Source organism: Buteo buteo, chromosome 12 (genome assembly GCF_964188355.1).
Source record: "Buteo buteo chromosome 12, bButBut1.hap1.1, whole genome shotgun sequence".
NCBI classification, from domain to species: Eukaryota; Metazoa; Chordata; class Aves; order Accipitriformes; family Accipitridae; genus Buteo; species Buteo buteo.
Window position 1 is genome coordinate 35,820,818 of NC_134182.1, and position 18,400 is coordinate 35,839,217.

The following is an 18,400-nucleotide window of genomic DNA, read 5'->3' on the forward strand; positions in this document are numbered from 1 at the left end:
ATATATATATCATGTATATATGTATATGTTTAGACAAAATAACATTTAAAAACACCTTGAAGAGATATTTTTCTTTGATATTATGACTTTAGATTTTAAGTGGTAAGTCAAAGAGAATTAAGGTTACAACACTGAAATCTATTAGTTGATATTGTGAGTGGTGTGTTCTATCTGTTCACGATATTAAATAGTATTGGGCTGCATCCTTAGATGGGAAAAACTGGCCTATTTCCTTGGTAATTTTGCCACTGCACAGAAAAACATACTAAGCACAGATTTAAATACATTTTTGAATAGGAGTGCTTTCCTGGATTGCGGCATGAACCTGGTAGGTGGAACTTCACTGAAACTTTAAATTGTCATGCAGAAAACAAAAGGAATAAACATGCAAAATTATATCCCTCCTTTAAAATACACTTTTTTAAGAACAAAAATTCCTTCTTTTTGGAAAAGTAGCTAATGGATTATGATCTAAGTTCTGTTTAAAAATTTTTTTAAATGGCTAATTAATTGTGGTTTTCAGTGACCTGCTTGGTTTTACAGTCTGTCACTTGTGATTCTTTAGCTTCTATTTTTGGTCAAAACCCTTAATGGAGGGTGGTGGTGTGGCTCTTCTTATTTTAGTCATATACTCTACTTAGAATGGTAATATAGCAAATAGACTGGAAAACTAAATACAAAGGAATACAGAATTTCCTGCTTTGATTTTATAGTATATACATTACATTAGGAGGGTAAAACTAATAGAAGAAAATGAAAAGAAAATACTGAAATACAGACACAAGTTTTTTTGAAAGGATTTCTACCCCCCGTCCCTTGACTCTCTTTTCTCATAACTGGTTCTACAGAGATCTCATGTTCTGAAGTGCTTACCCTGTAGCAAATTGTAATATTACAGAAGGTACCTGGAAGGCAGGAAAAGTGAATCCTGTCCCCAGTTTTGCTTGCAATCTATTCATAGTGTGAACAAGTAATATTTGGAAACTGAGGCAGGCAACTGCTTCTTTCATACCATTCGTAGCTTTTAAAATTTATACAGGCAATCATGGAGGAACTTAGAAAAAGAAAATGGAAAACAATACTCTGACCTTTTAGATCCTTCCCTCTTCTGATTATTTTTCAGTTTTAAGATTTAGTTAAAAATATTTTTTCCTTCTATTTGTGGGGGCTTAGGCTTTAATAAGAAACTTTTTTTTTTTTTTCCCTTAACAAAATACCCATGCCTCCCAGAGGAAAGTACCCAGTAACCTGAAGAAAATCCATACTGCAGTTACTGTTGTGGAAGAGTTGTCTGAACTACCTTTAAGCTAGTTAGTTCAGAAACTAAAGGTAGTATGAAACTTGATGTAATTGTAGGACCCACTCAAGCAGTTTTGCGAGGACTTGGGCAGTGAACTTCTACTGTGTTCTGTGTTGTTCCAATTGCTTTGTTAGAAGCACATAATATCCTGATTTAAAGCTGTTAAGGTGTGGATGTAGGGTTGTGCTTATAGCAGAAATTGTTATTGCCATGCTCTCAGTATTTCTTGATGCGTTAACACTAACTCAGATATATGCAATTAGACTTTCTGGGATGTTAGTGTAATGCCAAAATACCAAACACACAGTTGTAGACATTACAACAAATCCATAAACCAGTCTGAGGCCTGGTTATATATATCTATTAAAAAAAGGTATTAAAGGTTAATTTGCTTTGACATTTTCTTGTGGATTCCCTCCAGTTCATTTCCCAGCATTTCTTTCTTTTATGGAAGACTGCATCATTCCTTTTGTTTCTCACAACTCTTGCATTCTGCCTTCTGAGTCAAGTTTGGAAGAATGCTTGAATGGAACTGATTCAAGAAGACACTACATCTAACACCAAAGTATGCTTTATACCCTTAATTAGAAGGACATGGCAGTGCAGTCTGGCTAACCAATAGATTGCTACTGTATTTTGGAGGTGAAGACAGTACAATGACAAATCATATCACTGTTTCTCTGTGCAGAGTTTTCAAAGAACTCCCCATAAGTATTAATTAACTAAGCATCAGAACAACTTAATTAAATGATTAAATATTGGTTCAGTTTTAAAGGTGAAACTGAGAAGTGGAAATGAGAAAAAAGAATGTTATATTCCTTATTGGCTTATTTAAATGTATCCATATTTACATCTGTCACAGAGGAGATTTATTGCAGTTTCAGGAATAGGATACAGATCTCCTGACTTCTGCTTCTATGATTAATCTCAAAATGATTCACAACCTAAACAGTTTTCTTTACATTCTCCAAAATTACTAACTATTGAATTTCCACTCTCATAAGCAGTTGTACATGCTGATATGAAGTATAACTATTTGCTTCTCAGTTTATTATTATAATTTTTAAATTCTTAATTACTTTTAATTCACAGAAAAAATTTGAGCAGAACAAAACATCTATGTGTTGTTATCTCATTTTTATAGTTTTATGTGTTGTTTTAAAGATCAGCATGAGCAATTTGAAAGGAGTTTAAAAAGGAGAAAATTGTGTTCCATTAACAGAAAGAGTGCCTTTTAAAGCCATTATATTTAGCAACTAGATATATTAATCATACATACAGTAAGGGAAGTAATGATAAAATATCTACTCTGATGAAATGGGAAACTATACCAGAACATATTATAGATGGATAGAGCAAAGGCTATGCTAAGTGGGTTTAAAATTTAGCATGCTAATGATATATAGGAGAATGTTCATTTCAGGTACTTTTGGAAAGTTAATGTTTAACAGGATAATTATTTTCATGCAAACCACTTTAAGCCAGTTTAAACTTCTTAAGTAAATGGTCTACACAGATCTGATTCAGCAGTATGATAATAAGAATATTCTAAGCTTGGTTCCTTTGAGCTTTAGCCATTAGATCAAAGAACTTAAACACTCTTTGTTTTTTATCAGAAACAGAATGGAAACTAGATGAGAAGTACGTAAGTCATAAGATGAATTCTAACAACATTCTAACAGCAATCATCTCTAAATGCTTTAAATTTTCCCGTGCTTATCTTTTCCTTATGTCTAAGATTCATTACATAGGGTCAGTAAATGACATCCACCCTCCTCAGTAGTGTAAGAGAGAATATTTTTCAGTTATGAGAAATTCTAAGCATTCCAGAAGATGAAGTGAGTCTTTTCCTTTTCATGTAACTGATTCTTTTATTTTACTGAACTCAAGGCTGTGTCTGGAAATGTATAATGGGACTACTGTTTGAAGATTAATTTTTACAGTGCATATAAAAATGTTTTTAATAGCCTGAAACCTTATGATCTGTTATACTGATGAAGTTTGCGGTCTGTCACTTAGTTTTCACTTTGTCATGTGCAGCCGTTTTCCCTAAAATTTTAAATGTCAGATCTGTATCAAGCTTTTTTTGGGGGAGGGTTTTTTGGGTGCCTATTTGTCTTCTGGTTTTAGCATAGTAACATACTTCCATACATTGAAGTTCTTTGGCTGTCATCAAAATGTTTCTGCTTTATCTGGGTCTCCTGAAAAATGCTTTTGGCAAAGGACTTGAAATCGGCTGAAAAGTAGACACATCAGTCCCTGCAATCATTGCAGGAATTGTTTGTATCTTAAAATCTGGTTTTATATTTTATTTCTGAAGATATACTAGTCTGAAAATAACTGTATACTGTAAGTGTATTCTCCAAAAATGATTACAACCCCAAAGTATGCAGGATATAAGAGATTACAGAGATCAGTCATTTACACTGTTGTCAGAATTCTGATGATTGAAGACATTAAAGGAGGACAGAATTGTAATTTTGGGTATATCAACACAAATGTGATTTTATTTGGATACCTGATCTATAGGATTGTCAGCTGCTATTATGTGCTGTGCATAGAATTGGAGACCTGGAAAAATTGTAGTAAGAAGATACTGTTCATCCATTTTTTTTGCCTCCATCACAAGTTTTCTGTGGCTTGAGGAGGTGTTGGTCTAATTTAGACAATTTTTAGGGCACATTTGTGCTACAATAGCCTCTCCACTTGCCTTGTGAGATGGAATTTTGCCTATATTCACTTCACATTCCTGGCCTTCATCTGTGCAGCATTTTCTAGAGCTTGTGGTGTTTTGTAATAGCTGAAAACAACTTCACAACTTTCTGTGACAGTGCATTCATATTGGAAACCCTGAAACAAAGGAATTAGCTTTGCTAATGGCAGATTGTCAACTCTATCTATGGAAAGTGGCCAGACCTGAGATGGAATTCTTAACCTAGTTGTATGTAATTTTATCTTCAGAATTCGCTTCTGTTGGGAAAATAAAAATCTTTTTTCTTTCCTTTTGAAGATTTCTTATCTTGTTATTATCTTCTTCTTTTACTTACAAAGTAACCCTTGTTACATTGACAGAAATCTGTTGATTTTCTGCAGACAGAAGCAGTTATTTTGTTAAGCGCGCCTTCTTACTGATAAGTTGTAATATCTTTCAATGATCTAAAAAGCTTTTCCTTTGTGTGCTCTTCACACCTTTATCTTGATAAACATTACACCACCTTCTGACCATTGCTGCATTAATTCCTTTGAATAATTCCTGAACAAGCCCTTTGTAAGATACATAACAATCTTTTCTATAGCAAACAGGAAATTATTTTAAATTAAAATGTAGATTGTGCACTTTTGCTCACGTCTCAACATACATTTTTATTCTCAAATTCTGTTCTTACATATTACAAGTGAGTGGCATTTAAGCTTTTGTCTTGTGTCTGTTTGAATTATGTAACACCTTTCTTCCACAATCTGATTACCTACTTTCTGTGCTGCCTGTTAATTCTTAGTTTATGGAGGCATAATTAAAGCAATAAAAAGGTAACCCAAATTGTTATATAAATATATATAGCTGACTTGCACTTTGAATTGAATGTGTATAGGACATGTGGCAAATGCTTTGTGTCAAAAAAATATAAGGTCTTAAAGATACTGAAATTCCTCTTTTTTTGCTAATGGGTACTCTTGTTCTATTTTTTTTCCTATGTTACTTTGGTTCAGTTTTGTCCTAACTTGTATTTGATGCATCTCAGTTTACTGTGTTGGTTGAAAATTTGCTTTCTAGGTGAACTTCTACCTGGGAAATACCCTGTGAGGTGTTTATCTGTGTAGCAGACTGCACTGTAGAAAAGAGATACTTCAGCTAACTCAGTACAATTGTTCTTGCATTTGGGAGCAATCTAACTGTTTCAGTAAGCCTCTTTCAGCAGGGTCAGTTAGACCAGAGGAAGCTTCATGCTGCCTTCATTAGATTGTTCCTACTACCTCGGTCAGCTTATTTAAAGTTAGCTTGGATATCTTTAGCCCACAATGGAGATAAATCAGTTGTTCCTGAAGTCTAGAGCAGTTTATTTTTGTTGTTTACTTGAATAAAATACTTGTGGAAACCACAAAAGGTTCTTGGATTAAATTGCAAAATACTGTATTTTACCTTTTGCTTCACCATCACTGCTCAAGTAGCTCTAATGTCTACCTGGAAAAGCTAAGCTTTTTTTTCCAGATCATTGTTTCAGAATGACAAAGAAAGGCAAAAGCAAATTGTTAACCATTTTTCTTTTGAACTGATCCATTTGATGAACATATTGCTTTTGTCAAATAATCTCAGTTTTGCAAACTTTTAGCATTTTTGGAAAGAAACAGTAATTATTCCTACAAGCGTGTCACGAATGAACTTTTGTATTGTCATTAGACAGACATGCTAAAATAGAAGTATGATACTTACAGTTACATTGGAATTATTTTACTGCGTAGAAATGTTTATATTTGGAATACAATGTAGAAATTTTGAGTTATTGGAAAAAACCCCCAAGTGATGCAAAAGTAATTGCTCACTAGCTCCCACCGACAGACCAATGCCCAGCCAGTCTCTGAGCAATAGCTGCTTTCACAAAACTCCTACCCCGAGTTTTATTGCTGAGCTTGGCATTTTATGTTATAGAATCTCTCTTTGGATAATTCAGGTAAGTGGTTGTGGCTATTTCCCCAATTGAACTCTTGCACTCCCCCACCCTGCTCACTCTGAGGGCACAATGAGAAACAGAGAATATCTTAATGCTGTGCAGACACTGTTCAGCAATAGCTAAAACCCTGGTGTGTTATCAACACTGTTTTGGTCACAGATGTAGAACACAGCACCACACAAGCTACTATGAAGAAAACTAACTCCACCTTTACCAGATCCAGTATAGTTATTAACAGCTCTGTTTATATTCCTTAGGAGACTTCTATGGAAATCACACTCTTCTTGCCCAACATATCCATATGCATATGCATATCCATATCCATATTCATGGAGGAATGTTTTCTGTTGATTTCAGTGGATTTAAGATCAGATCCATGTTGTCTGTGCTGATATATTTCAGTAAACAGAAAGATCTAATCAGATTGAATCACAGCACAGTTCTGCGTTGTGTGCTGTAAATAAGTCTGAAGCCATTTTAGAGGGCTTGGCATGTCTGCAGCATCTGCATGGAGCTGGCAGATATCCCACAGGACCTTGAAGAGTCCAGTGTATGTTGAGAAGCCAAATTTCTTTGGTAGGGTATGATCAGCCCCTTGTTCTGTTCCTATCTAAGTGGAAATTATTCTTTCCTCACTGTTTTCTCCTGATTTTCTTTCTCATTGCCCCTATGATCAGCACATTAAATGCTGGTGGTATTTCTGCTTTTTGATCATAAGTACTTGGCAGATTTTTTTTCTCTCCAACATTTTCAATATACATACAGGATTATTTTAAGTGTTTCATGTTGATGGAAGATCTATCTTATGTATAGGAATATCATGTTTCTTTTCACCCAAATGAGTTTTGTTACCAAGTTTTTTAATAGAGTTCAGCAACAAGTCAAAAGGTCTGTGGCTTTAATTTTTAATAATGAAAGACAGCTTTTTGATTTGCTTTGTGATTCCAGTGGGAGTTTACTGGTGGCCACAAATCGTAACTTATTTCATTAACACTAGCATTTGTTTGATATTTTTTGCAGATACAAACAGAGAAGTGTTTGCAAATTGGTACAGAAATTTCCCATGGCTTCAACAATGGAGATTACCAGCCTTTCAGCAGTAAATGATTTCTACTCTTGTATCCTTTGTATTTCTTATTTTCTTTATAGTTCTTTGGACTTAATGAGATGGAGATAACTTCAGTTAAAGTAATTAGCATTTGATTCTTTACTACTCTTTTTCTATTAGAGTAAAAATGCTGTATTTTTTTGTGGTATTGAACTTCAGCCTTGGACATAAATTTTTTAGGACTGTAAGATTTTTGGTGCTGCTCATAGAGCACTAAATACAACAGAGTCTTGATACCTATTTACCTGTCTTTTTGTCTATCTATATGCTTTTGTTCCTTTAGATCAGTTTAACTTTAACACAGAGAACTGTACAGATATTGTACTTACAGCTGGCAGCAACCGAGCATTGGAAGTTTTTGACCTCAACGCAGGCTGTAGCACAGCAGTGATACCAGATGTTCATACTAGATCAGTCCATCAGATCTGCCAAAATAAGGTATGTACTTTATTAAATTTTATAGTACCACTACAACTCCATCAACAAAGAAATCGGAGGCTAATAACATAATTGATTGTAATTGATAGAGTTTTTTATATGTTGGGGAGGATGGGCAAGGTCATAAGTCTGTGTGATAAAGGCACCCAGATCTCATTTGTTCTCCAGTGGAAAGCAGGGAGCAGTGAGAATGACTGAACAAGCTTGCTATTAGGGAAGTGTCTATTACCCCTTTGCTTTACTTGCACAAGACTGTAACACTGTAGTTCAGCAGGAACTTCTTGTTATGTGACTGTTCTCTGAAGTTGAATCTGAAGTTTTCTGATTTATTCTGAAACTTTAGAAACAGCAACCAAAAAAAAATAATTGCTCAGTAGCAATAGAATAGATGACTTAAAAGCCCTCATCCTTGCTCTTTTTTTTTACTTGAAGATTGATTTGAATGTTTGGAGGTCTTACGGTATTGTACATGCTGGAATGCCTACTGTGTTAGGTTTGATTGAGTAGGGTTCTTCATTCCCAGTTGGAAAGTCCTTGCTTCTGTGGGTTTGAAACAGTTCCTTATTACTACTTTTGTAGAAGTCTTTGTGGGTTTTCCTGAGAGATGTGATCTGGTAAAACACTTAAAATTGTGCTAACTATTTCAGTACTATTTGTAACAGATACAGGCTTAAAGTTCTGGCTTTTCTTTTTGCTTGGTCAGCTTAGTGGCTTCAGGTTATTTAATCAAGAAAAACTTTAAAGCTGTGGGCAAGTATTCACTCGGGGAAAAAACCTAGAGGTATGTGGTATAGCAAATAAAATTGACCATTTTTTTTGAAAATTATAGATCAAGGTTCTCTATTTTTTCAGTTATATAAAATTAATACTTTAGATAAGTCAATAGGAAAATTACACATCAACTATTTTGTTACAGTGTATAGTTTAAAGCTGTTAGAGTAAATATACATGTGCATTTACATTAAGATAATATGCTAAAATATTTTGTAGACTTATAAAAATATGCAGAATGCTGTGTGTAAATTTGAAAATCTCTCTCTGTGGCCTTTTAAATAAAATGAATGCAAAAGTCTTCTGTCTCTCAAGAATCAAGAAACCCTTGTTTTGCTTATCAAAATCTGCAGTAATTGCAGTGAAGCCAGAGTAGAATTCTTTATAGTTCCTTCTCTTGAAATCTGCCCAAAATATACTGGCTAAAATCAATAAGTTCACACCCCCTCCCGCAATTCTCTAATGACTGTCAGTGGTCAGAATCATCACTTTACGTTTTGTAGAGTATAGCACATCCCTTGTTGCAGTGGCAGTTATCACTGTGATGAAGCCTTGATCCAGTAATTGTATGCTGAAAATTATAAACCACTCTACTGAATCATTACCTGCCACAGCTTATCTTTCTTTAGCAGGAATGTTTTGAATCTTTCTGACTGTAATTAGATTGTAAAATCAGACTGTATCCTTGCCTGAGATATTCAGTCTGCAACCTTCTGTACAGTTGTAAGTACAGTTGATGAAAACTTGTCCCTTATCTGAAGCTTGAATTATGCAAGGTAATCTCAGTTCTTCTTAACACTTTGTAAAATATTGCAGATGAATGTAGAGTATGTAGTCACACAGTGCACATATATAGAATAAGTACATGGAGTGTTTGCTATTGTAGGCTAGCAAATTGCTGCAGTGGTCCTTCTTTTCAGGTGAGGTGTGCATCTGGTGGTGGTTCTGCTCATTCTTACTGACTCTTCTCCCTCTTCCTTGGAGACAAGAACAGTGGCAGCAACCAGATGGGGCTTCCAGCTTGTCTTCTATCTTGTCACTCTTCTCCCTTTCTCACTGGCAACCTCTGTGAAAACTGTACTGCCTCAAGCTTCCTGACAGTTTGCTGGAGCTCCAGGATAACCATCCTATGGCTGAAGCCTGTACCTCTGATCCTGTGCCGCTTGGCCAGTTTACATCTCCAAAGCTATGTCACCAGTTGAAGCTAGGCTGTGTCTCTCTATATCATTACAGGTGCTCTGCCTCTCCAGCTATGAGTCTTCACTTCTCCATCTCCTACAACCTCTTTCTCCTCCTTCTCATACTTAATTCCTTCACTCTAGTAGAATCCTCCCTGCCCCATACTGTTCCAGTCACCCACAACCATGTAGTTAGTGTTGTTCCCAGAGCTTCTTTGCCCTGATTATGTCTTCCCTTCTCACCACCTTGAACCTCAGTGTCTTGCAAGAGTCCAGAGGAGACAGATGCAAGGACTGGAAGAAACTAGGTTTGGGGAAATAATGGCCATGAGGGAGGAGAAGGATGCAGGGAACTGAAGAGAGCAGCATCAGTAAAGCTCACTCCCAGAAGGCTGGGACTTCTGCTTTAGTACAAAGAATAATTCTAAACATCTTTAAATTAAAGGCAGTAGCACAGTTAGAAGGTCTTCCCATTTTAAACTCAGCTTTTAATGCAAAGGATTAGTTCAGAAATGAAAAATTCAGTAGTATAATGCTGAAGAAAAATTACAAAAATTGAATGGAAGCTGGGGAAAAATTGTCATTACTGTGACTCAGAGCAGAAAGAAATGTAAGAAAAAAATCTTGGCTGGTAAGTCTTTAAAGACCGTAGTTTCCCTATTTGCATAAGGTAAGAAGCTGCCCTATGTTGTTACATGTTTATAGTGAGATGAAGAATAATGAATACATTGACTTGAAAAACTTAAATTGCAACAGTGGTTGAGAGTAATGTTTGTCTATATATACACACTGTATATATATGTATGCCAACAGATATATAAATATTTTCACACTATGCCTTTCCATCTATAGTATTTCAGTGACTTGATTGTGTTTTCTTCAGGTCTTTCCTTATGTTCTACAGAACAGTATTTTGTGCTGTGAATTTTTGTTCTTTTGTCAACACCAGGGAAGACAAATCAGAGCAAGAATGTAGCAAGCATCTCTCAGATGGGAGATAGGTATTCTGAAACTTATAAAAAGGCCATTTTAGAGCTAGACTTATGGGGCTATGACAAATGTAAAGTATTGGATAAAGAAAAACTGTAGAAGGAAAAGAGGAAGCTGGGCAAAATCGTAACAAAAACCCCCTCACCTAGGGAACCTCACCTAAGGAAGAAGTTGTTCTGGGTAGTGTGCTTACTACCAGATTTTTGTTGATGTATTTGTATCACTTGTGGCACATTACTTCCCATTTGTCATCTACCTTAGATTAGTACAGTTATTTAGGATTTGATACATAAAGAACCCTTATTCCTGGATCCAAAATAGCGCAACTTTGGCTACTGAAGTTCAGGAGGGGAAACCACCAAAGACATGGCTAGTTCTTGAAGCTCCGTATATGATTAAAGCTTGCACAATTAAATTCCTTGCAGAACTTTAGGCCTTATACTGCTTGCTTAGAACCTCTATAATCTTGATTTAATTGAGCATATTAATATTTATTATTCCAAACCTCAGTGTATTTTTGTTTCCTTAAAAAGCATTTTAGCACCAAATTCTCCTGAAGCGCTCAGGGCATACCATATAATGACAATACAAAGCTTGCCTTTCTTTGTATACAGGTTCTTCCAGCAGTAACAAAACTAATTAAGCATCCTTTCTAAAGGATTTTAAGGCTGTGTCCTTAAATATCACCTTCCAAATCCACCACAAAAACTCCGATTTGACTATTGTGTTTTTTATAACCTTCACCTCCCCACCACATGCACTTTCAGTTTTGTTCCCTAAACAGCCCTCCCCATCACAACCTTATCTTCTTGTCATGTCCTAATTACTAGTTGACTGAGAAGCATGCCAGACTGCACACCTGTTGTAAATTACTGTTGTGTTGGCTGGTTAATGGCTTGCAAACAAAATCCCTTTCCTTAATGGCTGTGCTGGTTTGAATTTCTCTCTGCTAATAACTCATTTACATGTATCTTGTGGAAACATAATTATTGTAAGACCTTTATCTCTCTGTCAGATTGGATTTAAATAGTGAGCAGGTTAAAAAAAATTCTGGGTGGGAACCAGCAGAGAGTACAATTGCATAAGCATCATTTCATGAGGAAACTGGGCTAAATACATGGTCCTGCGGAGGTGTGGTGGTGATACTGCTGCAGGTTCGTGTAATAGCTTACTTTTCAGAGCGCTTGCTTAGGAGCTGGTGGAAAGAGCTTCATTGGTCTCCTCAGCCTGAGGAAACTGGTGGAAATCTCCCACTTTTCAGTCATCGGCTGGTGTTGAGGGACACTCCATTATTCCCTGAACCTGTGTCTGGTTTCCAGACCCTACTCTCAGAACTGCTTATGATATTTTAGTGCAGGGTGTTACTAGACCCAAGTGATGTCATTAAGCTCATTCTGAGGCAATGAGCGAATGTTGCCTTTCTGGCTGTAGTAGCTTCACCTCACTCTGATAAGTAGTCTTTAGCCATCTTACACCAAGCCTATCAAGGCAATTATCCTAAGCTGATAATAAGGGATTTACACTGCTGTAAGTTGTTTTGTTCAACCAGTGATTTCCAACTTGATGATTTTGGTTTGATAAATAGGATCACCTAATGGAACTTGATTATCAATGATTACCAAAGTATTACGTGACTTTTCATGGTTCCATTGTTTTGCATACTAACTTTTAAGAAACATAGTATAATGAATTGATTGAAATATCAAAATTGTGTTCCTGTTTTAGAGTTTAGGAACCTCTGAGATACAGAAGTAGATGGCAATTTGAGATCAGACCATACAGATTCAGAGCTTTAGTGTTAGCAATACATTTGTAGTGAACAGGAATCTATCAGTATCAACCACAAATATTTGGATGGTATTATGTTCTGCTAGCAAACACAGTTATAGATTACATTCATTTTCAGAGAAACAACAAAGTTTCTAGTTTTCTGCCTAGACCCTTTTGTTTCAAAATTCATTGGTCCATTAATCAGGAAATGTGCATGATGTGAAGGCTGAAAAATGTAATAGGCAACTCAGAAGTTTCAGTTAGTTAACTTTTTCCTAGCCATAGTGACAAACCTATCTGAAGGTATGTGCTTGCCTGGAAGATGTGGAGTGTTTTCTGAGACATCTATTAATCGATGCCTTTAGCATAAGCCAGCTGCACTGTTTGGATATCAATGGTGTTCATATGGAATTAGTGAATGAGATAGGGATTCTGTTGAACCATGTCCTTCTTAAGGCAAAATTTTATGTAGAAGTTGCAATGTAGTTAGTCTAGAGAGAAGCTGAAGAAGAATTACAGTGGTGGATGAGGAAGATGATGGGGCATAGACAAATGATTTGTCAGAATGAATATAGTTTGAATAGTGTGTTGGAACACGCTACTTTTTGCATTAGATTCTTATAAATTATAGATTATCATAAATTAATGGACTGTAAAAGCACAAAGAGATAAATAAAATTCAACCTGTGTATTATCCCAACTAGTATATATTTTCTTGTCTTCTACAGCAATATTCAGTAGCAAACATAGTTTGAAGATACAAGTATAGCTTTGTATTAGTAAAGTATATTACTGAAAAAGTGCCAGGGCAGGAAAGGAACAAGGAGATTAAACTTCTTCTTACCTGTATTACTGTAAGTGTGTTCTAAAGTAAAGGAGTAGTGCGTGAAGTAAATGTGTATGTGTCAGTAGAACTTTTTGTATTGCACTCTGTGATCATTGCTGACTGAAGAAAGGGATAGTGAGTAAAAGTTTCAAAAACACAGAAAGAAAGAAGGCTCTCTAACTTTTAATGAATACTATCCTTTGAACAACTATTGTCTTTCTCTTTTACAATTACTCTTTTTTTATAGTTATACACAGCTAATGTGAGAATGTGTAGACTTTGTTGGGAAATCTGTTGCACAGCGCATTTTAGTTCATCTGTTAGAGCAGGCTGTGGTAATCCTTAGTTTAGGAAGGAAACCTGCTTGAAGCAAAGTAAACGAAAGCTCCTATAGTCTTTTTAATGCGGAGTGCCCTGCTTTGTCTTGCCGTTTGGGGAATTCTATTGACTAAATACTAGAGCATTTTCCAGCTATACGCCAGTTTTCATAACGAATAGAAGATTCCTGGCAGTCAAGCACTGATTGCGGGAAATGGCCTTGAGGTTTCTGTGATTTATTCAGCCAAATCAAGAATGTGAATGGTGGGGAAAGGAAAAAAGGAGTTTTAACTGTTTATATTTAGTTCCCTGGAGAAAGAAGTTTGTAGCCAGCAAAAAGGACAGGATTTGCCAATATGGATGTTAAAAAATCAGAGGTTTAAAGATAGACTGGATTTAATTATTTAAAGGTACAAAGCCAAAATCAGTCCTGTTATGAATGAATGCAATTGCTACTGAAGTCAATGGGAAGTGTGCCCACTTATGCCAGAGCTAAACATGGCTTATAATTAAATGTTGGACTACTTTTTGATCTCTCCCTTTCCCCACCCTTATTTCCTCCCCTAAACATCCCATAATGTCTTGTGCAATCACAGAATGATTTTCCCCTACATCCCATAATGAATGCCATACCCTGATAGGTAGTAATCCCCATCAGTCTGCGAGATGACCCAGAGAGCCTCTCCCATTGACTCATCATGGTGGGTATCACCCCTGGACCAAAGGGCTCATGGCTGTCCTGGGACAACGCTGAGAAGTGCTCCATTTCTCTGACTGGGTTATAGGGGTTCCTCCACATGCCAACTTTCCTCTGCACTCCTTTGTGTGTGTGCAGACAAGCTTTTTATCACATAACCTAACAAACATTCATTGTTTATTTTTTACACGGAATAAATTCTTCACTGAGAGGGTGGTTGGTCACTGGAACCAGCTCCCCAGGGAAGTGGTCACAGCACCAAACCTGTAAGAGTTCGCGGAGCATCTGGACAATGTTCTTAGTCATAAGGTTTAGTTTTAGGTAAGGAGCAGGGAGTTGGACACCCTATGGGTCCCTTCTAATTTAAGATATTCTATGATTCTATAAATATTTAGCACCACAAGAATAGTTACCTGAAACTGATTTCATATTTTACAGGGGTCATCCTTCAGCACTCAGCAACCTGAAGCTTACAATCTTTTCATGACCACAGCTGCAGGTGATGGCATCAAACTGTGGGATTTAAGAACACTGAGGTAAGGCTGAATTAGGTACCTTGGAATAAAAAGCCATGCTTTATCTTTATTCAGAATTGTCATACTTGCTGTGGTATACCAGTAGAAATTTGGATGTGGAATCAGATCTACAGTCAGGCCTTTAAAAAAGAAAATTAAAGGCTAGTTGGAATTTACTAATTTTAAGAGACCACAAACAAAATGCTGGTTCCTCAGTTGTAGTTAGTTATGTGGAAGCGATTAAATGGTCAAGATCTATCACCCATGTTTGTGTACCTTTGTAGATCTAATTAGATATATAAAATAGTATATTGAACTGAATGCTAATGGTATTTCCAAAACAGCATGTCATTACGACTAAAGGAGGTAAAATTTATCTTCCAGCTTTTAAAATACAAATGTCATTGTAACAACATTATTACAAATCATGTATGTAGTGCTATAAATTTGCATAATACTTTATCATAAACTCAGAATAAACTGCTACACTTTTTCTAAAAACCTTTCAGTGTTGTACCTGGGAAAGCTGTGGGACAAAGGGAGAGGGTGGTGGGGAGGGAACATTGCTCAGGAAAGGAAATACTTGGGGCAGCCTCTGTTGTGCAGGCTGAAAGATTATGTTTAAAAGAAAAGGGGTTTGGACAGGAGGATGTTTAAGTTTTAAAGAATAATTTCATATTTGCTTTGTGTGTATGTAAACATATACTTATTGAAAGATTTAATATAATTTTTCTAGTACTGAATTTTCTATTTAGGAAATGCTTAATGAACCTTTTGTTTATTTCCATCTTTCTGTGGTAAGAATACATTAAATCTATAGGGGGCATATATGTTCTTGCCAAAAGCATTGCTCTATTACCTACACTGAATGTCAGAAAGTAATGAAACTAGAGACTGCTGGCGTTGGAATCTGTTACCTTCTTATGTTTTTCTAATGAGCTGCTCAAACTGTGTTGCTGAAGAGTAATGAAAAAGTAGAAAGCTTTTCACAGATCACTTATCTGTCTCTTTGTTTCTAAATACTAATATAAGTAGAGCAGGTGAATGGTAAAATAGTTAAAGTGTAAAATCTGGGCAATCAATTAAATGAAGAGGGGAATAATTTATGTATGTTCTTGCTCTATATTTAATTTGGCAGAGTCAGTGTATTCTAGTGTCCACTGAGTTCTATTAGCCAAACTTCAAAAAAGTAATTCAAGTCCTTAATGACACATATTTTAAGGGTGCTTATTAGGTATTATGTATATGTGTGTGTGTTTGTTACACATTACACAGTGATAAATGGTAGCAACTGTTGTAGAGAAGAAATAGAGAAAATAAATAATGATTTTTCACTTGCTAGTAACTTTCAGGATAAAGAAGACAAACAGTTTTTAAAAATTAAATTTTCACTCATTGCTCAGACCAGAGATTGAGTCTTCTGTATTTTATAATCTATTCTTGAGTTCTCATAAGGAAGAAAACTGTTCACTTTTTCCTAATGTGTTCACCAGGTGTTTTTCACATAAATAAATGTGAAACGGCTGAGTTTGGAAAGCTCTATCTGAACTTGGCACAAGTCTGCACTGAAGTGTTAGGTCTACTATACAGTTACACAGACTGAAAACTTTTGCTTTTTTTTTTGTGTTCGTAGGTCTTGTCCAATCAAATCCAGTCCATCTCTTGCACTGTTGGGTGCTTACAGGAGAGATTAGTTCCTAAACAATCTTATGGTGGGCCAGTATCTTTAATCTCTTAAAGTTGTTGATTTGTAAAGTTGGTGCATCAGCCATTACTGTGTTTTGAATGGTCCCTCTGGAATGACCTCTCTTTGTTTCTGCTTTGGGTTTGCCAGAATAGGGTTTGTTTAGTGAAATCGTTGTCCAGTGTTCTTGAAATATAGCAAAGGTAAGTCCACCTTCTCATTTGTACTGTTTGCAGTGTTGTGGATAGTAACACTAGCTGCAAGATCTCAACTTTATTGTTTGTTGATTTTGTTCTAAATATTTGCCCTAGACATCCACAGTGAAAACTGTTTTGCTTTTGTTTAATCTGCTTGTTGCCCTTAATGAGTTCTATCCATTTTTACTTTATTTAATAATACTGTAAAGTAAGAAATTCTGATTAAATAGGGAAAAAAACCCCTGCAGCATGGTGCTCTTGAAAGCTGCAGTTGAAAGCATGGGAAGTAATTTTCAGAGTAACTCTGCACAGTTTCCCTGGGACTTTTAGTTGTTTCTTTATTCAGTTTCTTTGATGTTGGTTCCTTTTTTTATTCTTCTGACATGCATTCCTTTTCTCATCATTGACTGAGGAATCATAGCAGGATGCTCAGGTTCTTTTTTGATCTTTGCTTAGAGTAAATCTTCAGACATGTTATCCTGGCCTGCAGCTTTATAGGTTTTTAATTTTTTTTTTTTTTCTCTGAGTTCTACAAGAATTTTTCCATTCAGTCTGTATTATCAAACTACATTTTTTTTCCAGTGAAAGTTCATTTAAATTATCTTTTCTTTTGTTCTTGAAGTTGGTGAGAGTGTTTTGCAACTTCCATTTTCATTATTCTTACTGGATAAAGCTGTGAATCTGTCTGTCTCTTTTACTATTGATGATCTGGAGGCATTCCAAGATTGCTTCAGAGAGTGCCAGAGAGTGTTATGGGTTCCTCTGAAGGTGGTACAAGAGAAGGCATTTTAACTTTCTGATGTTGTCAGCCAACCTCACACAGCCAGGTCATCCTGCCAATAAATGAGGGAATCTTGGACACTGCTAGTGACTTTTGGATTTACTTAGACTCCTGCTGCATTTGCTTTGAAATGCATGGATTTGTAAAGTTTCATCTGAAGGTTTTGAATATTTTTATGCTTCTCCTGCATTTTCCTCATTTATAACTGTAGCTAAGAAAAGCTCCAGACAATCTACAAAGCATACTTACAAATAAAGAACCAAGGAGAATAGATCTTTTTGGAAGAAGAACCAACTCTGGCTACTCTTCTTCCAGGTTAGGATAATGAACTATGAGGCTTTATGAATACATGCATTAGGGTAAGATAATGACCTTTGGCCAACTTCCAAGGCATTGTGAAGAGCAATTTAAGTCTATCTTGTCTAACAGATTGGCTACTTGGAGAACAAGTAAAAATAGCTTCTCTTGGGTCCAAGGTGGAAGCAATGAACACAAGAGTTAGACTGAGGTGCAATGGGAATCTGAATGAGAAGAACATTACAGTTACCAGCTTTAGGATTACCAAGAAAGATTCAGACTGCCTGTTTTTAGTGACTAGGTTCATGAACATACAGGGCAGTGAGAGACAGATATATCCCAGTTCTGTAAAACCAATGCATAGAAAAAGTGCAGAAACTTAGGAATTGAGGAAAATTCCATTCCCTTACACAGTAAACCCATAACAACCCAAAATGGCAGACTAGACTAAATACCAGCTGCTTTAATATGTTCATTTGTCACTTAAATTTCACATGACAGTTTTCAATTCTGTTTTACCAGTCTGGATCTTTTCAATTTCTCATTTCCTCCCACTTGTAGATTAGATAATTCTGCGCATTAGAGCATCCAGAAGAAAGGAAGTTTCTTTCATTCACTATGTTAAGAGGAAACTATCAATTTAAAGTGTTGCTGTCTTCACTTTGTTAAATGCATTTTGAATATTGACTAAACATGTAGTTGTAGCACCAGCTCACATTCACTGGCAAAGTTACATGAATACCCTCATCTTCATGACTGCCTGATGTTGAGAAAAATCAGTTGTCCAGATTTCTGCAGCAGTTTGCTCTTTCCCTTGCATGATTCATTCCAAAGAGTCACTTCCCTAAGAGAGGTTCTAGAAT

The 18,400-nt window shown here is 36.0% G+C and overlaps 1 protein-coding gene across 1 annotated transcript in view; it reads left to right on the plus strand.

The window, feature by feature from the left end:
- The window catches only part of WDR27 (WD repeat domain 27), a 131,257-nt gene that overhangs the window by 28,508 nt on the left and 84,349 nt on the right, over positions 1–18,400 (plus strand). Inside the window, exons 19-21 of the mRNA XM_075042083.1 lie at positions 6,988–7,085; positions 7,392–7,513; positions 14,502–14,599. Of these exons, the coding sequence (XP_074898184.1) occupies positions 6,988–7,085; positions 7,392–7,513; positions 14,502–14,599 (318 nt within the window). The remainder of the gene's footprint in view (positions 1–6,987; positions 7,086–7,391; positions 7,514–14,501; positions 14,600–18,400) is intronic.